General features: G+C 38.0%; 1 protein-coding gene across 8 annotated transcripts in view; it reads left to right on the top strand.

The window, feature by feature from the left end:
• The window catches only part of LOC143702322 (zinc finger MYM-type protein 4-like), a 61500-nt gene that overhangs the window by 35112 nt on the left and 1439 nt on the right, over window positions 1-24949 (top strand). For 6 of the 8 annotated variants that reach the window (XM_077196043.1, XM_077196046.1, XM_077196044.1 and 3 more), the window contains 27 exons: window positions 6932-7180; window positions 7278-7359; window positions 7459-7740; window positions 7894-7949; window positions 8108-8182; window positions 9045-9123; window positions 9304-9502; window positions 9584-9713; window positions 11020-11235; window positions 12017-12164; window positions 13410-13525; window positions 13635-13859; window positions 17073-17223; window positions 17355-17530; window positions 18338-18506; window positions 19182-19313; window positions 19442-19482; window positions 19669-19798; window positions 19955-20064; window positions 21037-21208; window positions 21323-21529; window positions 21950-22050; window positions 22696-22825; window positions 22997-23148; window positions 23234-23348; window positions 23426-23665; window positions 23745-23868. In XM_077196043.1, the coding sequence (XP_077052158.1) occupies window positions 6932-7180; window positions 7278-7359; window positions 7459-7740; window positions 7894-7949; window positions 8108-8182; window positions 9045-9123; window positions 9304-9502; window positions 9584-9713; window positions 11020-11235; window positions 12017-12164; window positions 13410-13525; window positions 13635-13859; window positions 17073-17223; window positions 17355-17530; window positions 18338-18506; window positions 19182-19313; window positions 19442-19482; window positions 19669-19798; window positions 19955-20064; window positions 21037-21208; window positions 21323-21529; window positions 21950-22050; window positions 22696-22825; window positions 22997-23148; window positions 23234-23348; window positions 23426-23665; window positions 23745-23868 (4007 nt within the window). Of the gene's footprint in view, window positions 1-1158; window positions 2517-6931; window positions 7181-7277; window positions 7360-7458; window positions 7741-7893; window positions 7950-8107; window positions 8183-9044; window positions 9124-9303; window positions 9503-9583; window positions 9714-11019; window positions 11236-12016; window positions 12165-13409; window positions 13526-13634; window positions 13860-17072; window positions 17224-17354; window positions 17531-18337; window positions 18507-19181; window positions 19314-19441; window positions 19483-19668; window positions 19799-19954; window positions 20065-21036; window positions 21209-21322; window positions 21530-21949; window positions 22051-22695; window positions 22826-22996; window positions 23149-23233; window positions 23349-23425; window positions 23666-23744; window positions 23869-24949 lie in introns of those variants that run through there. The other 2 variants (XM_077196048.1, XM_077196047.1) reach the window with 2 other exon arrangements.

Here is a 24949-nt window from a genome sequence, read left to right as displayed (position 1 = left end):
CATAAATACCCTGATTTACGGTTTTATTTAGTTATAATAAAAAAAAAATCTAATTTAATTTCTATCCGATTAATCGATTAATCGAAAAAATAATCGTCCGATTAATCGATTATCAAAATAATCGTTAGTTGCAGCCCTAGTATGCTTAATGCGGGAGACTTGTGAATGTGTAGTGTAGACGTGCGGGCCAGGACTGACCTTGTGGTGCCTGTGTATGTGTGTGTGTGTGTGTGTGTACGTGCTTGCGTGCAGGCAGGTGAGCCTGCGAAATGATTCGGGGTCAGAGAGAGAAGCGGTAGGATGTGTGTTTGGACGAACGACTGAAAACTCAGAAATTATTGTTCATTATTGATCGTACATTGTACAGAGGTCAAAATTATTGTACAAATACGATAATTATCGTACATCTGGCAACACTGCTGGCCGATGACCGTTCCCACTCTCCCCTGCCGTGCCACACCCACTCCCTCCCTTCTTCTCACAGCCATCCACGCCCATTTAAGTTGCATTTTTCAAAAAGATTGTGAGCTAGACTTGAGCTGAAAGAGGGGGGTTTCATGACCCTTTAAGTAATCTTCAGGGTTAACCACTGCGGCACCAATCCAGTAGGTGGCGAAAATGCACCATATGTTGCCTTTAAACAACCTGCCTTAAAGTCCCCGTGAACCGGAAGTTGCAAACGACTTTTCTCCAGTGTTGTGACGTATTTCCGAGAGAAACGGAATACTAAATGAGGCAAAATAGTGTGCGTGGCTTTTTTTCCAACTAGGACCTGATTGGATCTAGAAAAGTAGGTGTTTCATTCAAACACACAGGCAGCCTGTGTACTGTCAGTTGGAGGGGCGTCGTTACGGATGTTAAGCAGACACCCAAACCGTCAAACCTACGTCATCAGGGAAGGTCCTCCAATGCAGAGGGGAGGGGAAATTTCAGATTTTGATTAAAGATTACGAAGCCAAAAAAATTTTTTGTGTGGATTGACTTGCATGGATGAATTGTTCACCACAAAACGATCAATTTAGGCAAACAAAGTAAGTACTGTCAATTTTGAATTCATGGGGACTTTAAACAACCACAAGAAGAGTTTCAGGCTGCCCCGCCTTTTCGACAAGTGGATGACGACAGTAGCTGTCAAGCTCTAGAAAGTACCATAACAATAGCCCACGTGACTCGTGCGCCTCAAAGCCTCCTAAAGGCAGCTCTATGAGAGGAATAGACGGATATCTTGTGCCATGCAATAGCTTTCAAGTCTCGTTCCACTTCTTTTCAAACATGGCTCCTTTACGTTGCGCGTAGCAGTGCGTCCCTGCAAATCGTTATTAGATTTTTCCCCCTGCAATGGTACGCGTGTGCGCTTTTCCTGGATGTTTCAACCGAGAGAAAGCAATAAGACTCCGTCCAACGGCATCGACACAGGAGGAAAGTTTGATTTTCCACACATTGCCGCTGCATGATCCAGAGAGACTGAAGCTGTGGCTGCTCGCTCTCAAACGGGATATAAACTCACCCATTGAATCTGTCCGCGCATTGAGGGTTTGCAGTGTCCATTTTTCACTAGACGATCTCACAGGACCAACTCGACGATATCTGAATTCAACCGCTGTGCCTGGGCAACAAATCGAGGTGTGTGTGTGTAGGCTCATTATCCTGCTGTTGTTGATCGAACCAGGCAAGAGAGGTTACGAAAAAAAGATGAAAGATTTGTCAGGGATGAACTGTCCCTTTAACAATGAATTATGACAATCTATTGATTTACGTTATTTTATTTATTTTTCGCTATTTCAAAATTTGATGATTTTCATGCGGTTGTCTTATTACATTTAGATAGGTGGGCAAACGCATTTTTGTCTCAGTATGCATTGTCTTAGTCTGGCAGCGCCGACGCTAATAAATGGAATCCTTTGTTGTCGGATAAAATGTCGTGAGTAAAAGTGATCAAAAAAAACAAACAAATTACTTCTTGTGGCCTGCATATTCACAATGAGTACAAATAGCAATGTAGATTAAGACTAGGCGATTTGCTAGTCAGATATTGATTTGGGGTGGGACTATATTGGGGTGAAGCACAGTTGAAGCACTGCTACTAGGGTGCAGAGATATCACGCAACACCTGAAGTCCCCCAACTTCCGTCAACATACTCTCCGGAACTCTCCGGAACACCGGCGTGACCTGCACAGAGTATCTTTGCTTTTTGGATTGTGTTTGAGAAGTTAAAGCAAACATGGCAATTACCTGCATAGCAAAAGGTTGTGAGAACAAGCAAAAGACGTACACAAATGTAATGTTTCACAGAATTACATCTAATGTGGAACTGAGAAATCAATGGCTAGCTGCTCTGGATATCTGTACTTCAACACCTCTCTACAAAATTAACCAGTATCGTGTTTGCGAAGAGCATTTTACACCGGAGGACTACGTTGAAAAAATGCTATATGGGCCCAGAAAGACGGTACTGCGTCTGAAAGATACGGCTGTCCCATCCATTTTCAAAGCACAGGCAGAACAAAGTGCACATGTAAGTTGTCTTTCATTACTCTTCCTTGCGTGAATATGTGCCTTTATTCAGTTGTAAGATAGAAGCTGTATATAGAGTATGGTTCTATTTCCAAAGCATGCAGCTCCTCTTTTGAAAGCTCTGGTTCGTAGAGGTAACTTATGGTTCTGGATCTTGACTGTCTGGGAAGTAACCCTCTTCGTCTCTCACAAAATCCGCCATGTTCATCGCCATTCACTATGTCCACTGTAGGAAAAATAGCCAGCGAATATTCATGCCGCTTTGTTGACGGAAGTTGGGGGATTTCAGGGGGGGTTGTGTGATATCTCTGCGCCCAAGTAGCTGTGCTTCAGCTGTGCTTCACCCCAATATCTCCCTAGGAAATCGCCTAGTCTTAATCTGCATTGCTATTTGTACTTGTTGTGAATACGCAGAACACAAGAAGTAATTAGGTGTTGTTTTTGTTTTGGATCACGACATGCTATCCGGCAACAAAGGATTCCATTCATTATGCTAAGCTAAGCTAGCGACGCTGCCAGACTAAGGCAATGCATGCACTGAGGTGGGCAAACGCATTTTTGTCCATCTAAATGTAGGGGCAGTGGCGTGCACAGACCTCCTCAGGGGAAGGGGCGGAGGGACCAAAAAGGGCACTAAATAAAAAAAATTATTACTACTTTTTTTTTTTTACTTTTTTTTATGCTTTCTTTCCTTGGCATTCTAAGAAAATATGTTGATACAATTATTAGAATACATAACATCAAATGAAAATAGGGAAATTATGATAATATTACTAAATATTATTTACTTTACCAAACAAAACAGTGATAATCAAGAAGGTAATTATGAAAAATTAATTTTTAGTTTTGTTGATGTTGTAAATTTAATGTATGTATTATATGTATGAAAGACAGTGTTAGCTATCATGAATCAGTAACACTTTACAATAAGGTTTCATTAGTTAACATTAGCTAATAATGAACTGGACTTCTACAGCATTTATTTATCTTAGTTAATATTAATTTCAGCATTTACTAAAACATTAAAATCAAAAGTTGTATTTGTTATCATTAGTTAATGCACTGACTTTGACATAACATGAATAAACAATTAACAGTTGTAGTATTAACTAAGATATAGCCTACAGTAACAAATGTGTTGCTCATGGTTAGTTCATGTTAGTTCATACATGAGTAATGAACAAATTAACCTTATTGTAAAGCGTTACTATGAAATCAAAGATGCAAGTTCCTTACAATTTAGAGTTGGACATGGACTTAAGATTTAATTTAACTAACTGTTATATGTTTTTCCCCTTGCACTTTTATTCCTTGGATAAAAACGAATGACATTGTCACTCAGAATGCGTCTGAAATCGAGTTATACTTTTATTGTAGTTAAGAATAACTCGCATCCTGCAGCATCTTTTAGAGTAGCATGGTGATGGTAGGATAAATGTAATTTTCCGTCTTAGCCTAAACGTTACCTGCTGCTCGTTTGAAGAAAGAGACTCGCGCGAACTGCTGAGTAGTGCGTACCAGAACCGTTAAATGCGTATGAGGCGCTGCAAAGGAAACTCCGCCTACCACTTCTCCGACAATTTTTTTTTAATATAATATTTGTTTGTATTATTATTGTTAGTGGCAAGGGTGTGTGTGTGCTTTATTTATTATAATATTTATAAAAATAGTAATTATTGTTTACAATTATCAGAAAAGGGCACAATACATTTTGAGACAAAAGGGGAGGGGCTTTAGTCCCCCGTGCACGCCACTGCGTAGGGGAGACAGTGAATAACCCCTATTTAAAAAAAACGGTGACGTGGTCCTTTAAGCGATCTTTAGCAGACATCTTGGAGACGTACCTTTGCTATCTGGGTTATTTAATTTGAAGAAGACTTGATTAAATGTATGTGCATCACATTGCTGGTTCATGTTTTGAGTGACGTGCAGCCTGTATCTGTTTACATCTCAAAAAATGTGTTTTGAGGTTTCATGACCCTTTAACTCCCTTGTGAGTGCGTGTATGACCGTTGCCGGAAGCCAGTGATTATATTTGAAGTTTTGAATATGGATATTTTTCTTACAAAACCTCATCACTTTGCTTCAGACAGCATTTATTAACCCACTGGAAACATATGGATTACTTTTATGATAAATGTATGCGTTTTTTGGAGTTTGAAGAGCTAGGGTATTATTTAATATCCTATTGTGATCAGCTGAAAGAAGAAAGTTATACACCTAGGGTGGCTTGAGGGTGGGTAAATTATGGGATTTCTTTATTTTTGGGTGAACTAACCCTTAAGTAATCTTCAGGGTTAACCACTTCGGCACCAATCCAGTTGGTGGCGAAAATGCACCATATGTTGCTTTGTAAACAACCACAAGAATGTTTCGTCCCTGCAAAACGTTATTCGATTTTTCCCCCCGCAATGGTACGTGTGTGCGCTTTTCCTGGATGTTTCAACCGAGAGAAAGCTATAAGACTCCGTCCAACGGCATCGTCACAGGGGGAAAGTTTGATTTTCCACACATTGGGTCTCATTCATGAAACATTCGTAAATATACGAGTAAATATGCGAGTGATTTGCGCGTAAAGAGACCTGCCCGAAAACTCTTCTCCTGATTCACAAATACTTCGTAAACGTCAGATGTGATACTGAAATGTGTGTGTGTCTGTTAATGAATTCCAATCATTCGTATATGGGATGCGCGTGCACGTTCATTCTGAATTACCATAAATCCCGCCCATTAAATCCGACTGACAACTATATATGGGCATCATATTATGACATGATGAAAAAGAAAAATTTCTCAGATGCAGAAATTGAAGTTTTATTATCAGAAGTTCATTCAAAACGCCACATTTTATTTTCAAGCGTACATAGTGGCGTATCGGGTCCTAAAAAGGAAGCTTGGGAGCATATTACAGATGCACTCAATGGAGTTTCATCTGTTAATCGAACATTCCCAGAAGTGAGAAGAAAATGGTTCGACATTAAGCTTGAGAGCAAAAAACAAATTGGTTCACTTCGGAAAAATCGTATTAAAACTGGAGAAGGACCACCATCGCAGATGCTATTACTGGCTCTCATAATAAGAAAAAACGTATGTAATTACTATATATAATATTTTTTCAAAATGCTGTGTAAATATGTACCCGATTAAGGTGAATTAAAATGCAGCCTTATGAATGAGCAAAACGTTCAGGTGTTAAGCGCAATATTTACGCGTGGCTGGGAGCAGGTGGAGATTTCTTGCGTACAAACTAACATTTGGAAAATACAAACATTTTAATGAATCCGAAAATGTATGCCTGAACCACTTTACACACGATTTGCACAAAAATTCGTTCTGCTCGTGTTTCATGAATGAGATCCATTGCCGCTGCATGATCCAGAAAGACTGAAGCTGTGGCTGCTCGCTCTCAAACGGGATATAAACTCACCCATTGAATCTGTCCGCGCATTGAGGGTTTGCAGTGTCCATTTTTCACTAGACGATCTCACAGGACCAACTCGACGATATCTGAATTCAACCGCTGTGCCTGGGCAACAAATCGAGGTGTGTGTGTGTAGGCTCATTATCCTGCTGTTATTGATCGAACCAGGCAAGAGAGCTTACGAAAAAAAGATGAAAGATTTGTCAGGGATGAAATGTCCCTTTAACAATGAATTATGACAATCTATTGATTTACGTTATTTTATTTATTTTTCGCTATTCCAAAATCTGATGATGATTTTTATGCGGTTGTCTTATTTTCATATTGACTCATTGGTCATCTTCGCATTGACGAACGTGCAAGCGCAGAGGATAGAGCAAAACAAAACATCAGTCACGAATTAGAAGTCTAAAACTAGAAGTTTTTTAATATAACTCCGATTGAATTTGTCTGAAAGAAGAGTGTCATTTACACCTAGGATGGCTTGAGGGTGAGTAAATCATGGGTTAATTTTCATTTTTGGGTGAACTATCCCTTTAAGGTGTTTATAGAGGAATTTGATTTTTATTTCTTCTTTGAAATTGTTTAAAAATATTATAATATAATTTTCAAATCCCCTGTTAACAATTAATATTACATTTTGTATTGTACTATTTTGTGTAATCCTATGTTCGCTACTTGTTCTGTCTTCAATTAAATAAAAAATTCAAACCTATGTAATTTCGTCTTTTTCTCACACAATGTTATAGTATGGCTTCATAAGACTTGTAAAATGCTGCACAAGTCATATGGACTACTTTTATTGTGCTTTGTTCATTTAGTTTTGGAGTTTGAGATTCTATGGTCAACATAAACTGCCATTGTACTGAAAATAATCGTGTTGTGGTGATCATAAAAACATACAGGTTTGAAACTGCACGAGGATGTGTAAATGACAGCATTTTCATATTTGGTTGACCTATTAATATAACACCCTCTGTTTGCTGCTGTTTTAGGAGATTGTGAGTGATCCAGACGCCTTGTCAGCAGGTGACACTGGAGATATAGAGGAAGATGAGAAGGTTCATCTCGCAGATGATTCTCAGTCAACTTCAGGAAGGCAAAAGAACCACAGAATCTGCCCTGTACGACGTGGCCAATGTCAGTCAAAACTCATTTTAACGGTTTCAAATCAGTCTACATCTCCATCTCCATCTATTTTTGGGACCTATTATGCTCTTCCCCCCACATGGTACTACCAAGTGGTAAGTCCTCACGTATTTTGTCTCAAAAGTTGAAAGTGTTAGCGAGTAGGTTTTACTTCTTAATTGTAACATTGCTCCGCTGACTGTTTTCTGTCAGAATGATCCTGCAGAGATAGGACTCCAAATGAAAAGAGGTCTTAATGAAAATGTCAGTATGGATTCTGCTGCTACTTCAGAAGGTAAGAAGGATCTTATTTTTGTTCCTGTGTATTAGGGGTGGGCGATATGACCAAAACTATAAAGTGTTAACGATTAATGTAATAATTTCCCATTTTTAGGAGCGAAGTCTGGCCCGTCACAGTCTACAGTTTCACAGCTGGGCTCTACGTCACTAGACCAGGACAGAGAGGTAAAAAAGAGTGTACTGGGACACTGTGAGCATAAATATGAAGCCATTGAAACAGAGGAGAACAAGGACGGAGAGATCAACGCAGAGGACACAGCACAGTCTTCAGAAGAGCTTGTGATCACTAAAGTTGAGGACTGCATGTATGAAATGGCAGTGGACCAGAAGGAGGATTACAATGAGAAGATGGAAGTCGATGGACCCGCAGATTCAGGTAATTGAACCAATGATTACATTTTAGTTAGTTCAAATTACTGTTCCTTTAAAACTTTACATTAAAGAATAATAGTAAGTTAATAATAAGTGTTATACTGTTTATTTATTTTTTGTATTTTAACTTGATTTGTATACTTTTCCTGTTTAACAGAAACAAAGAAAGCCAAAGACGTAAAAACCAGGACTAAGGAATCATCTGCTCTAACGGTAAGCACAGCATCACTGTTTAATGTTTACTGCTGAGGGAAATTAAGTTTGAGTTTCTTTGCTAATCCACAGAGCACATAAAATCACTTACATTTATCCGTCAAATACATGCTGTTGACAAAAAATTAAAGCAACCTCTGTCATTCTACCTTTTGAAGATCAAGGATGAACCAATGGATGAAGAGTGGAAGAAAGCACCACAGACCCCAGGGAGAAACATTAAGGATGATGAGGTGCTTTACTTGAGACTTTACTGAAGTATACTGAAATTTAAACTTGTATTTTCCAAATGCTGAGAAAAGTTATACTTTTGTTTGTCAAAAATTAATTTGTCAAGCAACATATACTACCATTCAAAAGTTTGGGCTCAGAAAGTGTTTGTTGTTGTTTTTTAAAGACATTAATACTTTTATTGAACAAGGATGCCTTAAATTGACATAATGTCAATTTAATCAAAAGACATAATGTCACAAACGGTTTATATTTGAAATAAATGCCGTTCTCTTGAATTTTCTATTAATCAAAAAATGCTGAAATAAAAGTATCACTGTTCTAACAAAACAAAACAAAAACATTAAGCAGCACAACTTGTTTTGATAATACATTGATAATTATAAGAAATGTTTTTGAGCACCAAAACAGCATATCAGAATGCTTTCTGAACAATCATGTGACACTGATGACTGGAGTAATGCTGAAAAATTCAGCTTTGACATTACAGAAATGAATATAAAATGTACTGAAAAAGGCAACATTATAAAACATTTTATACTAGATTCCAATATATCATAATATAATGATTTTTACTGTATATTTATCAAATAAATGCAGTTTTGGTGAGACTTCTTTCAAAAACAAATAAATCTTACTGACCCCAAACATTTGAGTGGTAGTTTGTTATATAGAAGATATGACACCATATGGCATTTCCAGCCAATAAATATGTGACTAAATATAAAAAGTATGTGAGCTATATGAAATTTGGCCTTTCGTAATAATTATCTGATGTTAGCCACCTATTTTCTATTATTGTTGAGTACACAGATTTTTGTAAATGAGTGACTGTGGATTATCCCAATGCGTTTCTGCTTTCAGGATTTTGACCAAACACCTGATGATGTCAAGATCCGAGCTGCATTCTCTGTTGGAGTAAATGCTTCCACTGCATCCATCGGTATAAGGATTACAGTAGTTGTATATAAATATATCTGTATTTTTTTTAATATACATTTGTTCCAAACCCATGTTACTTTGTCATAATTTCATAGTAACCATCCTTCAAACAGGATAAAAAGCAGCTTTTTGGGTCTAAAGTCAGTTCTTGCATTCTTACATGATCCTCTTCATGTCACAGGAGATCCAGTAGGCGTCCCATCAACGGCACCATCAATTCCAGCCAAACCTTTTAATCGAATTGGTTTGCTCTGCACAGCCTGTAATAAGGTCCTGCTGAAGGGACAAACAGCATTCCAGCGCAGTGGCTCTTCTAAACTCTTCTGCTCACCTGCATGTCTCTGCAGCAGCAAGATGAAAACATGTCACTGCTGCCTTAAGTACGCTTACGACATTTCATTCAACTTTATAGTTGTATATTGCCTGAATCAATTGACTTGATGTACCTTCTTTACCTTCAGAGAGATTTGTGACCAGCATAACACCGTAATTGGCCCAGTGGACATGTTAGGGACCTTGAAGGATTTTTGCAGTCAGAAATGCCTCAGTGCTTTAAACTTCAAGTGCAGTGTGTGTCAGAAGACAGGAATGGTGAGTAGACTTCTACAATTCGTTTCGATTTCAATTCACAAACTTGCGATTTAATTTGATTTGATATTGATTCATGGGAGTGCTCGATTATTGTATCGCTGTCTGTATCCGTGTTAATGATATCGGTTTTGAATGCGCGTTCGCTTTTCACTTTCGCTGTCGAATTCACGTTCACACGTACTCTGTGTATAGGGAGCGGCGGTACTATCCACACATTTTACAAGATATGATATTTGCAGATGATGCTGAGGATCTGTTGCACACCAGATCTTCTGACATCGTCCTGTCAGTCATCTCGCCTCACTCTCGGGATAAGTGAAATCTGATTCCTGTTGCATTGTGTTGCGACTCTGCAGCTCGTGCTGTATGGCACTTGCAGTTTATAATTTTAGCGTCTGTTGTCCAACTGAACGAAATGGTTTTTCTTTCTCTAAAAAAAACAAATTAACAATGGGGGCAGTGTCACGGTCCCCCACAAGTAATGTAATCGGTGTACAGCCGAACACACTTTAACACTGGTTACACTGACAACTGCACCAAGCCTAACAAGTTATGGTCATTGACTGGCTTTTCTGAGGAAAATGTAACGTTGCGTGATACAAGCTGTTTTATTGACGTCTTTCCACTGAGCAATAACATGAGACATGATGCATTTCGATTTCTTTCAACATGCCTTTCTGATGTTCATTCATGTTTATTTCGTGCTATGACTTAATAGTATAGAGGAAGAGATGATCAGTTCACATTCCGCTTAAACTGAGAAACTACAGCGATCTGTCACATCACATTAAAGAGCGTCAAAACGATATTGTTGATTTAAAATTGACAGAATTTTCAAGTTGAAACTTTTTTCATAAGAAAAGTCGCAAAGCACAACGCTTATTGTCGTTTAGTATTTAAACATATATTTTCCCCACTGCAGATTGTATGTAAATAGTACATCTAGAATTCTTCCATTCATCATTAAAACCAAAACTTTCACATTTGACTGCTTTTGTTGTTTTGATATGTGCATTAAAGCTGATACATTTAGAATATATTATTTGTAAAATCTTATTTTGTGAAGAAAAAATACAAAACTAGGCCTATGTGATGGAAAGATTTATTGATATATTTGAACTCGGCATCATCAAAATAGGTCATATTAGGCCCTTTTTGCAAATCAGTAGAATGTTTCCCCCCAAGATGCAGGGCTGTGATATTCTTTTGTGCTTAATCTGAAATAGACTTAATAAAGTGTAAAGGCATATTCTGTTGCTCTAATTAATACAATTTTCAAAAGATCTGAAATTGTGTCATTTCTCAGACTCATAGTCATGAAGTGAACTTCATGGGCTCCATCCAGAAGCTGTGCAGCGACAGCTGCTTCAACCAGTTCCGCTCCTCCAATAAGCTGAACATAAACAGCTGTGTGAACTGTGGTGGATACTGCTTTGGCACAGACAGTCAGTGTCTGTCTCTGCGGATAGAGGACAGTGTTATGAAGTTCTGCAAACAAAACTGCCTCCAAGCCTTTAAACAGGTAACGGCAAGGGAATAGTAATAGGACTCATTAAGCTTTGAGTCCTAGTGCCCCTATTATGACTTTTTTCGAAAATTACCTTTCATGCAGTGTGTAATATAGCTGTTTGTGATTTGTTCAAGGTCTGCAGAGTTTTAAAGGTCAAAGGGCACGACAAATAAAGCTATTGTCTCCTAAAAGAAAGAATCTGAAACAATTTTGAAATACCAAAACGTCGTCAGCAATTCCAGTCTTACTCTTATATACCAGTATAACAAATTTGCATAATGCTAGCTTATGGTCTTCATAGGCTGCCCACAAACAGTGTCTATTTTGACCCTCAAACACCTAGTTGTAGCTGAGATTGGAAGAGTTTGGTTTGTGTGGTCAACATGTCGAGACGACACTGTTTTCAGTGCTGTGAATCCACATTGCTGCACTTAAAAAGATTGAAGACTCGCTGAAATTAATATGGAAAAACCGACGCCATCGTTACTGTTTGTATCAAGTGCTGAGGAAGCCTCTGGAGCTGACATTCAGATACAGTAATGGGTGTTTTGTTTCCAACACGCACTGTAAGCTGCACACCAACAAACTGGTCTGACCAATCAGAGGAGAAAAAGGAGGTGGTGTTCAATGTATATTATGAGAAAATGAGTGTTTTTTGACCTTTGATGCATGTAAACCTATTGCAGGAGACCTCCAAAACAAATTAAGAAATCTTTAAATATGCATAGTAGGGGCACTTTAACCGTGAATTTGTGCAAATAAATAAATTGGATAAACTGATCTTCACTTGTAGAGGAGTCTGAAACTTGTCACCTGCAAAATGTGTCACACCCTGCGCCCGGCTGCAGATGCGGTGGACAGTCCCAACTCAGAGGGCGTCAGGGAGCTTTTCTGCTCCGCTTCCTGTGTCACAGCGAGTAAAGGCCAGACCAGTTCGTCAGGTACCATGAACATATATTTACCACAACTCTGTGTGCTTAATTATTGGAATGCACAGATACCATTTTACAGTCAGACCATGACTTCCGATAATTTCTTTAAGATATTAGCCAATACGTACAATACCATTAAAAGTTTGAGGCTGGTAAGAATTTTTAAAATTCTTTTTGAAAGAAGTCTCTTATGCTAAACAAAGCTGCATTTATTTAATCAGAAATAGAGGAAAAACAGTAATATTTTGATGTTATTACAATTTCATGTAAACGTTTTCTATTTTTATATACTGTATTTTAAAATGCAATTTATTCCTGTGATGCAAAGCTGAATTTTCAGCATCTTCATTACTCAAGTTTTCAGCGTCACATGATCCTTCAGAAATCATTCTAATATGCTGATTTGCTGATCAAGAAATATTTGTGATTATTATGAATGCTGAAAACAATAAAATATATGATAATTTATTTGAAGGATTCTTTGATGGATAGAAATTTTAAAAGAATAGCATATTGAAATAGAAATCTTGTAAAATAAATGTCTTTACTGTCACTTGATCCATGTAATGCATCTTTGTAGAGTAAAATAATTTTTCTAAAAATAAATCTTTCTCACCCCCAAATGTTGAACAGTTGTGTATAAAATTTGAAGTGCAATATAGTGTATGGGAGTATATTTAATGTTTTTTATAAAATGTCAACTCCATAAGAAAATTATATACTCGCCCTCATATCGTTTCAAACCTGTATATTTTTTTCTTTCTCTCCGTGGAACACAACAGAAGATATTTTGACAAAATATTGGACCCCATTGACTTTTTGTTGTATAGACCGATAAACAAACGACACTTGCAAATTTTTTCAAAATATCTTCTTTTGTGTTCCACAGAAAAAGAGATGGTCATACAGTTTTGGAATGACTTGAGGGTGAGTAAATGACAGAATTTTCATTTTTGTGTGAAGTGTCCCTTAAATTATAAATACATGACAGAATAGATAATCACCCAGGTATCATAAAATCCACTGGTTTAATTAGTTTATTCAACTGTATTGCTTTTAAAGTTAATGTATTTGTTATATACATTTTATATACAGTTAATGCATATTTTTACATAATGTATTTTTTTTATCTAAATAAAATGTTTTATAAATTACATTTTAATGCCATTAACGTATTTATTCAATTTGACATATACAACTGTTGTTTTTCCTGTGATGTTTGAAAAATGTCTTTATTGTTTGGATGCAAACAAGGTATTCCAGTGGAATGCAACAACTGCAAGCTGAAACTAGTGGCTCAGTACCACATAGCCATGTTTGATGGATCCTTTCAGAACTTCTGCTCTTTTTCCTGTGTTCTAGCGTATAAGGTATGGTACCATTATATCTGACTGACATTTCTTCATAGTATTATAGGAATCGTGCATGTTGAGCGATTGGAATATTAGTTTGTGTTGATCTTTGTTTTGTTTGGTTCAGGAATCGTTCAGTAAGACAAAACCTAACAACCAGGTGAACATGGCAACATCTACAACCAACACCACATCAACCCCAAAACCTGCTGCCCCCAAACCTGCTTCATCAGAGTCCAGCTCATCAGCGAAGACTAGCGCTCCCTGTGGTCAGGTGCAGACAGTCACCAAGATCCCCTGCTATCAGTGTCTGAACCTATTCTTCCACAGACCGGAGCTGCTGGAGTTCAAGGTACTCCTGTTCACTGCTACTGGACCCACCTGTTTTATTAGGTCAATTATAAAGCTTATTTTTAAAGGGTAACTCAACCCCTGGTCAGAGCCTGACTCCACCCACCTGAGACCCGTGTCTTTGTAGGCAAGGGCCCGATGAGCTGGTGCCTGCTTTCGTCAATCAGTACCACAACATCCACTAGGAAAATTCAACTGCAGTAGCCACCGTTCAACCTGAAGAGGGCAGCACTCAAACGTTTTTACACCATAGGCTTAAATTGTAGAATTAAAACACTTTATACCCAAAAGTCAAAAAATTTACTCGAATCAATGAACAGCATTAATTAAGTCCCAGTCTTACAGATCATTAACTAAAAAAAGTTGTTTTAGGGTTTAGTTACCCTTTAAAGGGGTCATGACATGAGAAATAAAATTTGCCTTGATCTTTTGACATATAAGAGCTCTTTGTACCATTAAAACATCATAGCTTAAAGTGTCCTCTTCGTTATAAACAAAGCATTTTATTTAATCAAGCTCCACAAATGGCTTGTTTGATATTGTGGGATCTGTGACAAATATATTTGTATATCACTGGCTGACATTTCACACTGGATGTGAGCGTCAAAAGCAAATAGAACCCATTGTAATCACTGGATACAGTATTTAGATCCGCGTTCAGTTTTTGATGCACGGGTTCCAGATCATGTCAGAGTTCAGAGCTTTTGGTTTTCAAAATGAGGCACTGTGTAATAGTGTTTGCAAAGAAACTTTTGTTGAAAGATAAGGCAGCCAACTCTTTTGGACCTGACAGCAGCATGTAAATTATTTCACTATGCTTTGTCTGTAAATTACGGTTTTATACGGATAATGTTTTCAAAACTGTTTCCTGTGCAATGACGCTAGTGGTTCATAACAGTGGATGTTTACTGACAAGCCTTAAAGGAGCCGCCGCTTAAAATGGATCAGTTCAAGGTCAAAATAAAGGTAGAAAATAAGTTATTCAGCATATTGTTTTTTTCGTGCAAAAAAAGGTTGTTTTTTTTAACATAAGTGAACCTCAAGGAACATAATAAAAAAAAAAGTTCATCTAATTACCCCTTGAACTATACAGCTACTTTAATTTAGGTAATTTCGTTTTGTTTATTTCACTCGTTATCGTTATATCATAATACACAATTTCAGAAGGAGCAATGGTTATATGTAAGTCGCGTGAAAATGAGGAACCCCAAAGAAGCTACTAAAAGCTTTTAGAAGGGGGCCCAATAACATAAATATACACAGGGATTAAAGTTCTCCGTCGCTACGACGGATTTCCGTTAATTGCAGCCAGTCTATGACGGATTTCCGTCAATTGCAGGGTTCCCGTCTGTCCTTAATGTTCCTTAATGTCCTAAATTCACTTTTCATAATTTTAAGGCCGTTAATAGGCTTTCATTTCTCAAATAGTGTGATAAATGTCTTAATTTTAGTTTGAATAGGTCTTAAATTAAGGAAAGACGAGGTGTATTCACCCTGCTGAGGGGGATGTGATAAAGCCTGGATTGGAGCGAAAGCACGTTCCTTTCTCCACTCTAGCATTCTGTAATCACTTCGCTTTTGGTCCAGTCCGGGTTTTCAATTCCCGCTCACGGAAAAACTGCTCCGTGTTCACTCAATTAATCTTTTTGGATAAGTGCATGTCAGGCTACAGCTGGTTTGCTGCGGTCCGAATCCGAACGCGTTTGTTCCCGGCGCCCCCCGCCGCATTGGTCTGGTTTCACACTCAACTTGATTCTGTCCAACCCTGGTGCGTTTGCGTGCATATTACATCATCGCAAACGTGCACGGCGCATGATAGAAAACAGAACGCGGGCCAATATTGGCCGTTTCTCAATACCAAGTACGCAAACTTCGGACTTGCCAAGTTCGCTCAGGAGAACAATTCCCGAGGACGCGAGTCCGGTTATTCTGCCAATGGAACAGCGCGTTCTTGATCGCGTCACTCAGTTCGCTCTGGCTACTCCGGTTATCTTTATGTATATTTTAGACAACAATAAAATGAAATATGGTATAAAATACAACTCTGCCTCTTTTCATCAACAATAAAACGAAATATAAAACACCTCTTTTCATTTATAAATGAACATATTCTCATAAACAAACATGGCCACACAAATGTGGTTCAGGCAACGCACATTGATTATCTTCACTCCATATATTTATAACAACACGAAATATAAAACACAACCCTGCTTGTTTTTGTTTTCATTTCAAAAATATGAAACATTATTAATTATTAAAACTGACATTTAACAAACAGAGACAGGGTTGTATCGTTTTATTTTATTATGCATGTACACATACAGTAAAGAGAATGCATAGTAAAATATATATAAAGAATATTTTATATATTTTAGAATATATAACATTACACAACCCTGTCTCTTTTTGTTAAATGTCAGTTTTAATGATCAATAATATCCAGTATAAAAGTATAAGTAGCCTAATAGGTAGGCTATAAGAAGCTATACAATGAGAAATAAATCAAACAATTCAGTCAAACATAAGTCAGCTCTCTGATAGGCTACAAAGTTAAAGTTAAATAGCCTCAATATATAAAGTTATGAAACTTCACTTTGCCCTCAGCAAAAACGATTTGCCATGGAACAAACTATATATTAATATAGTTTAGCATTGTTTAGTCTTATAAGATAAATAAAAAACATGCACTGAAAAGTTATGTAGATGGTTGATTATTTGTCAAGCTAATTACATTTTTTTCATAGATTAAAATAGCTTTTAAAATACGCAAACTGGCAATATTAAAGCGGTTTAAAACATCTCCCCTTAAAACACTATTGGTCTCGACTTTTTAAATAAAGTTAAAGGAATATGACTTGGCCTGAAAATAATTTCAGTCAGAAGAATTTTTTTCACTTTAATCCCTGAATATACAACATATAATATACAAACCAAAAACTCAACAAAAACAAACACTACAAACAAACAGACGATCCCAACACAAGTATAACTCTTACGAAATGTTCAACGATCATATGTTATGAGCAATTTTTCCTTAAGATTTTTCTTGAAAATGGAGACAGAATGCAACAATTTCAAATTTTCCTCAAGCTAGTAAATTTAAAAGTACTTCGACAAAATTTGAAAAAGAACCAACCAATACATGTGTATTATATTGTATTATATTGGTTGTCGACTTTAACCTCTTTTTCTTTTTTATCTGGTCTTTCAGAGGAAAATGTATGCTTTCTGTGATAATGCTTGTATTGAGGAGTTCAGAAGGATCAACAGCGTAGTGGCTCGCTGTGAAAACTGCAAGCTCAATAAAACTCTGAAAGTAGTGATGAGGATAAACAAGGTTGACCGTTCTTTCTGCAATGAGAGTAAGCTAAAGCGTTATTAAGATCTTATTATTTTATTGTTTGGAATTTGTTTTGTTTTTTATAATCACAAATGTGGCTTGTCAGTTTGTATATGTAACCTTGTTTTTGTGGATTTATTTATTTCTGTACAGGATGCAAGTCACTCTTTGAGCATGACCTGTTCAAGCGGTGGGGGAAGAGACACTGTCGCAAATGCTTCTACTGTGACAGCGCCTCAAAGACTGTGGTGACTGAGGTCTTTGATGGCAAGCAAGAGGAGTTCTGTGGGAAAGATTGCTTGTCAAAACATAGTTCATTAACTCGTCAGGTAATATATATATATATATATATATATATATATATATATATTAATTTATTTAATTAATTATAATTAAATAAATATATTCTTTGGAGGGCTAAATGTATGGGTTTTTTCAGAACTTTCAATCTAATGGACTAAATAAGCTTGTGCAATTTACATATGAACGTGCCAGGAAATGACGGAAAAGCATAAAGATAGCATCATCTTTCATTTGTGTTTTGACAGCCGCCAGCCTGCGGTGAACAATAGTTTGAGAACATTGTGCTTGGTACGCTTTTCATCTTCAAACCAATCTTAGATCCTCAGCTGACAATGTTTTAATCCACTCTGTCTAAGGCGCTTCCTACAATGTTTACCAATTAGGTCAGTAGGCTAGGCGGCCTTTTCTGGTTGTTCGAACGCATTCGACCACATAAGCTATTACCTCTGAAAGTGGACAAGCTCAAACATTTTAGACGCTGTTTACACCTGTATTTAGCGTCGTCCACTTGTGATCCGATCAACTTAATACCAGGTGTAAACTGGACCTTCGTTTAGTTTGTAATTTATTTTGTTTATTTGCTTTGTAATTTACTTATTGACTTTGTTGTTAGTCATTTAAGTGAATTAGTTAAGTTAAATTAGTTGTATAGTTTAGTTATGTAGTTATTTAGTTAGTGGTTTAGTTATGCAGATAGAAAAGGCCATGAAGAGGTCACATATTGTCCCATACTAAGTTCCATTTTGCTGCATCATTGGACTTAAGACATTATGCAAACAATGTGGCTTCTAAAAAAAGTAACATTAAGTGTTCCTTCTGCACAATTTTTACAGGAAATAAAGTGCTCCATGTGCAGGCAGGCCAAGAAAACGACAGAGACCGTGAAATGGCTGGGTGAGATAAGGCATTTCTGCAGCCTGCGGTGCCTGATGTTCTTTTGCAGTCTGCAGGGTGTCACTGGAGCCGTCATCAAAGCTACAAGCCGATCTCAAGCCACACAGAGTATGTTCTCTTTTATATTAAAGGGGCATTCGGCAACTATTTCAACTTAATAAAACCGTTTAGAAATCATTTGGATGGTTTAATAACCTGTTCTGGTGAGAATGGTGACTTTCCCCGCTCCCCCCAGCGTTCCCAGGCGGAAAACCAACCTTGCAACATGGGGACTAACGTCCCGGTAAGTTTGAAATAGGAAGTCTCGTGAGAAGCGAGTAACACAAACTGCTTTACGGCAATTCGACATTAACACACACGCCGCCCTCAATGTGTATGATGTATTACCCACCTCAGTAGACATAGCTCCACACGATAAAGTTGGCCGGCTCAGATAATAACGAATGCACATGAGCAGCGGTAGAAAGGGGGAGGAGGGGCCGCAAGTCAGTTTTTTTACGACAGTGTTGTGAAATATACGCACCATAGCTGTAGGGGGAGCTCGTTGAGAAAACATGCGACAACAAAAGTGAAAATCAGCGAAGAAATAGCTAGAGTTGCCGAGTGCCCCTTTAACTTAGATTACTTAGATATTTGGGTTGGTCTGCTTTTCTCTCATTGCTTTTATTTTTTCCATTTTTGGTTCATGCTGTAGATTCTGTAATTGGCTGGGGGTCAGTGTGGCAAAACCTAAACGTTTCACTTTCTTTAGCCTGGAGTCCTGTGATGTCACTCTTTCCACAGGTGTGACTCCTCCAGTAACCTCTGCAGTCCCTCAAAGAACTAAAGAGGGCACACCAGTCATTGCCAGTGTTGTTTCACTTTCAAATGAGTCTAACAAACAGCCAGATGTTCACAGAATCACAGATCCGAAAGGTGATTTATCCACAGGAACATTAACCATTTAAACTGAACTGAACACTTATACATAATGCATATGGTTAAAGCCTGAGATGCATTGTTTGTTGCTCAAATCACTCACATTTAACCCTTTGTTTCCCCAGGCTCTGTTCCAGCTCCTGTTACTGTGAAAGTTACAGAACATGTGAGTTTGTGGTTGTAAATACAGATTTTTACAGACAGCCTTAAACATGAGATTTTCTATAACTCAGTTGTTGAGAGCAGAATCTGAATTCACACTGTTCCAATTTTTATTGTTATTTCAGTTAATTTTTTTCCAATGCATCTGATTTGCTGTGAACAGATCTTTTGTTCTTTGCTCTGCTTATAGAAACAGGCTGTGAAAGCTCCTGTCTCATCATCCCAAATCCACAAGAACAAGGACTTGCCATATAAATCCATAAGCAAAAACAAAGCCACATCCTGTAAACCCCACACGACTGATGCTGAGACACAAATAGGTATTAACCAGCTGCGACACCGACTATTTTTTTTTTTTTTGAGCAGCCTTATTCTGGACAAATCTTCCACATTTGTTTTCTCATCTCCAAATATTATTTAACAAAAAATATGTTGCCACACCTGTTGCATATGTCGACGTCTCTTTTGTCCTGCAGATGAAAAGCCTAGAGTGATAGTGCTGCCTGTGCCGGTGCCAGTCTTTGTGCCAGTTCCCATGCATCTCTACACCCAATACATTCCACAGTCTGTAGGGCTTCCACTTCCGGTACATCTACTCTCTATCCTTCCTCGTCCTCACTTTTCAAGAAAAAATTATTTTCTTTAGGAACAGCATGTCACCGATGTTAAAAATGCATCTATTCCTTTAAGTATGTTAAAAGTAGATGCGTAAATAGTTGCCGCTCTGGTTCAATGTAGTTTTTAGGGCTGCCCCCTGTAGTCGACTAAACGTTCGTCGACTAGAATAGGCTTAAACAACCACATTTTATTTAGTCAGTTAGTAGCAGAAAAAAACCTCCACAGGAATTGGCAACGTCACAGTCCGTGATGGACAGATCATTAACGCGGCTGAAACGTGGTATTTATGATGTCGGGGAGGAAATTCGTCGTCTAACATTCAACGACCTCAAACATGGCTTATTTGACACATAGCCTAACGTTAGCAACTTTACATGGCTGTCACACTAACGTAATTGTTAACCTAGATAACTGTACTTAGGCAAATATTTAAGTGATTGCTCGGAGTGTGGAAGCTAAATTAGTAGCGACCTTACTGCATGACTGTTTGACTTAATATGCATTTCTCTATATGCGCATCCACTATACTGCGGAGATGAGTCAGCATCATCAACTTTGCCTTTGCAGCTGACACTGACTGATGTTTTAATAAATTATTAAAATGTTCAGATAGTCTTTGTTTTTTCTCATTTATAATCATTACTTTTGCAGATGAACTGAAAAGCTTTATGCATGCGCTTGAGTGCTTAATTTATATTTTAATGCCTCATTATTATGGTTTAGTATTTCTCTGTAATATAGAACAATGCAGCCCTGAAACTCAAATAATTTCTCGATGCCACCCCCCAGTTTATATTTCAGTATTTAAATTAATATTATAAATGTGAGACTAGTCAACTAATGGCTTCAATGAACTTCCACTATAAAAAACTTTAGTCAGGGGCAGCCCTAGTAGTTTTGTAGTCTGATTATGTAAATGTGTCTCTATTTCTCTTTGTAGGTTCCAGTGCCCTTGTTCTTCCCCACGACTCTGGACAGCGCGGAGCACATTGTGAAGACCATTCAGGAAATCAAAGAGAAGATCCCTGATGACCCTCTGGAGGCTGAACTCCTCATGATGGCGGAGATGGTGGCTGAGGATACAGAGATGGAGAAATGCATCACATCTAGTGGTATGTAATGGAACATTTGAAGGTTATGGTGTTTAGGCTCTGTTCTAAATCTGCATATGTACATTTGTTTTGGTCATATATGTATCTTTTGAAGCTTCTTGTTTTGTTACACAGATCAGACTGGTAACATTATGGATGACCTCGATTTTGAAGCCCTTTCCAACAATCTGAGTTGGGAGGAGGACTCTGTGTCTTCAGCTCAGACATGGGATCAACCCCCAGAGCCTGAAAGACCTCCTCCGACAAGATCTGCCACACTGACCCCCGTCTCTACCCCACCAGAAGAGCCACAGATGGACTTGGAGGCTGATTTCCCAGTCGGTAAGAGCTTCTACTGGGATTAGCTCTTTCCCTGCCAGAGTATTTATTTTTTTAAGTTGCCAGCCAGCGGCAACAACAATGCCCCCTACCGCATAACAGTGAAAACACATATTGCTGGAAAAACTTGTCAATGGACCCTTTTCAAATTTCCAGGGTTCTCGGATGTTGAAGTCATCATAGTTGGTAATGTTATGTACATGGTAATGTAACACATTATATAGTGTTAAAAATATTACAGATGTTGAGAACTGTGGAAACACGTCATCACAGTCTGTGAAAAGGGTCAATGGTGGGAAGCGTTTGGCATAAATTATGGAAAATCTCGTCAATTGCCGAGAAAGAGTTCAAAGGTCCAAACTTACAAACACAATCCAAGTTGTTTATTTTCTTCCATTCATATTTTATCCTTTCACATTTCAGAAAGCATTGAACTTCTCAGAGAGCAAACACAAAAAGACACTGATTCTGGCAAACGAAGATCTCAGAAGAGAGGAAACGACGGCTTCCCTCAGAAGAAAAAGGTAAGAACAACTAAAGCAACTTTATTCCTCACCTCCATTAAAACTCTAGGACTCCATGATTTTGGCTAGGCTGAAAATGCGAATGGAATATAGTGGAATTTACTGTATAATGCAGAATGTTGGGTGGATAAATTAAAATTAGGGCTGTACAATTAAACCACAATATGGGCTACTGTCTGGGTATTAAATGGCAAAAAGACTGTTATTGAAATATAAAGTCTGCATATACTCTGTGAGACATTGACCATGTTTGAAATAAAAATGGACAGCCATTCTGTTCCCTCTCGACCTTCTCAATGACAAACTAAATAAATCCAATTATGAATCTTGACTTATTGTTTTGATATGTGGTTTTTAAATAAATGCACTTAAGCAACCTCTGTGCTATAATAAAAAAAAAAATTTCATAGAAAACCTTTAACGTAACTTGGAATTGGAATTGATTTAGGAAAATTAACACTGCATATGAGTTGATTTGTGCTTCGGTGAAAGTGCAATAATTCTGATGAAATGTAAAAAGAAAAAAGTCTTGATTAATCACTTTTGTGTGAAATAATCATGATTATCAGTTTAACCATTATCGTACAGCCCCTAACCATTATCATTATGGAAAATCTGATTATTATGTGTTTTGTTGGCATGTAGGGTCGTAAATGTGCATCAGCGCTTCCAAACAGCCTCTCCAAACTGCATCACGAGTATGGCGTCAATGCCTGGAAGGACTGGGTGCGCTGGAGGAACGCCCAACCCAACATGGAGACTCCCAAATTTGCCTGTAGGTCTCAGTTTGAGGATGAAATGTTGGGTATAAAGCAAACTAATTTCTACAATTCAGAAGCAATACTGTACACATCACCTTGACTGAAATTAATTATTACATTAATTTATTTGGTAGACAGACTTTGTTCCATTTACGTATTAAACATGTCCTCTTCATCATCCATAGCACATTCTATGACAATAAAGGAGGACCTGTTGAAGTGTTGCACGGCTGAACTGAGCTACGGCCTCTGCAAGTTCATCTCTGAAGTTCGTCGACCCAACGGAGAGAAGTACAGCCCTGACAGCGTCTTTTACCTCTGCTTGGGCATCCAGCAGGTGAAACGAGAATAAATAAAACATGACTGAATGTGTTGAGTTTGTGTGATTTCGTTTAATTGTCTCTCATCGTTCATGTTTACAGTTCCTGTTTGAGAACAATCGGATGGAGAACATCTTCTCGGATCTGTTCTACACCAAATTCTGCCATGAAATGTCCAACATACTCAAAGGATGGAAACCAACTATTTTGCCCACTGGTGAGTATTTTAAGAAACTGACACACGAGTCGCTTGTGTCTCTGTTGTGGTACAAACTCCTCTGTGTGTTTGTGCAGGTTACGTTCATTCTCGTGTGGAGGAGGAGTATCTCTGGGACTGTAAGCAGCTGGGAGCGTTTTCACCTGGCGTGCTGCTCAACACGCTGCTCTATTTCTTCACCAAGTTCTTCAACTACAAGACCGTGGAGCAGCACCGTCGCCTCTCTTTCGCAAATGTCAAACGCTACTCTCGGGGTCCAGCTAACAGCAAAGTATCCTACCTGCGTTTCTACCCCCCGAAAGAGGACGCAAGTGGGGGTCAGTGGTCTGTCATACGTTTTATGGTGTTTATTTGTTGTTGTTAATTGTTACTACTTATATATTTTATTCAATTTAGATGGTGTTCCTGTAAAGAAAAGGAAGAAGGAAGATGAACGGCAAAGAGTGCTAAAGATACGGCAGAATTCAGACAATCCTCTCCGCTGTCCTGTCAAGCTATATGAATTCTATCTCTCAAAATGGTATGTCAGCTGTTTGTTTAAAGTCAGCATGAAACAGAAGTTGCAATAGATATACCTCACAATAGGGAAGAAAGCGGAGTGAAACGGCTTCTCGAATGAGAAAAAAAAAGTTGGGTGGGAATTTATTTCGTCCTTTGGGAATTTATTGAATCATTCAATGTTTGCCAACTAAATGGAGGCAGATTGGAATGCCAATTTACAGTCAGTTGTGGAGGATTTTTAGCCCCACTCTCCGCTTAGACGCATGTCATGATTATGAATGCACGTTAATTAAAAAAAAATGATATGGATAATCATTTATATTAAACCAGTCCTTCCAGAAAAACGCGGAGTTTTTTTGTGATTGTTGCGGGCAAAAATCCTTGATTATGCGGCCCGTTTTCTTTAAAAATGCGATGGAATATGCGGGATATTTATGCAATTTTATGCAATGAAATTGCGGGAACTTGCAAAAATTGCGGGACCTTGCAAAAATTGCGGTTTGATGAAAAAGAGAAAAAAAGTGATTCCCCCAACACCCTGTTCTCACTAGGCTACTACCTTAATGTAAAGAGTCATTTCTTATTACTTCCTTTGATAAGCAAGCATACTACATCATAGAAAGTGCTGGGAATATTTAATTTTCATCTTGTTTTATTTAAGACTGTAACGAGTGTAAATAAGGTGTGGCCCCTTTAAGAGCTGCGCGCTGTTGAACTGTCTGCAGTGTTATATTATATGTGCGCCTCGAACACCCCATGTGTGCGGGTAATTTCTGTTTGATGCTGCTTCTTTTATCTTATTTTGTTTATTAAGTAACGATGTGACGGTAGAACGCGTGACAGACAGTTATACGAGTTCGATTTGTGAGATGTCAATCGCCTCCGTGAGTCTGTCTGGCCTCTGCAATAACTTCAGCTGTGAGCTATCCCGTCGTGTAATTGCGTCACTTCATAACGTTCCCATGGAAACGGGGAAATGGCTGCTCTTGTGTGAAGCAAACGCAACATTTTTCAACTTTCTGATAAGATATATGTGACTTTTTTGCAATGAAAATACGAGGATTATGAAATCATGCAAACCCCGCATATTTTGCACGGAA

The sequence above is a fragment of the Siphateles boraxobius genome, unplaced genomic scaffold (assembly GCF_051911475.1).
Source record: "Siphateles boraxobius isolate OS27281-9 unplaced genomic scaffold, OSU_SipBor_1 35, whole genome shotgun sequence".
Taxonomy (NCBI): domain Eukaryota; kingdom Metazoa; phylum Chordata; class Actinopteri; order Cypriniformes; family Leuciscidae; genus Siphateles; species Siphateles boraxobius.
This window is presented reverse-complemented; position numbering and strand designations above follow the sequence as displayed.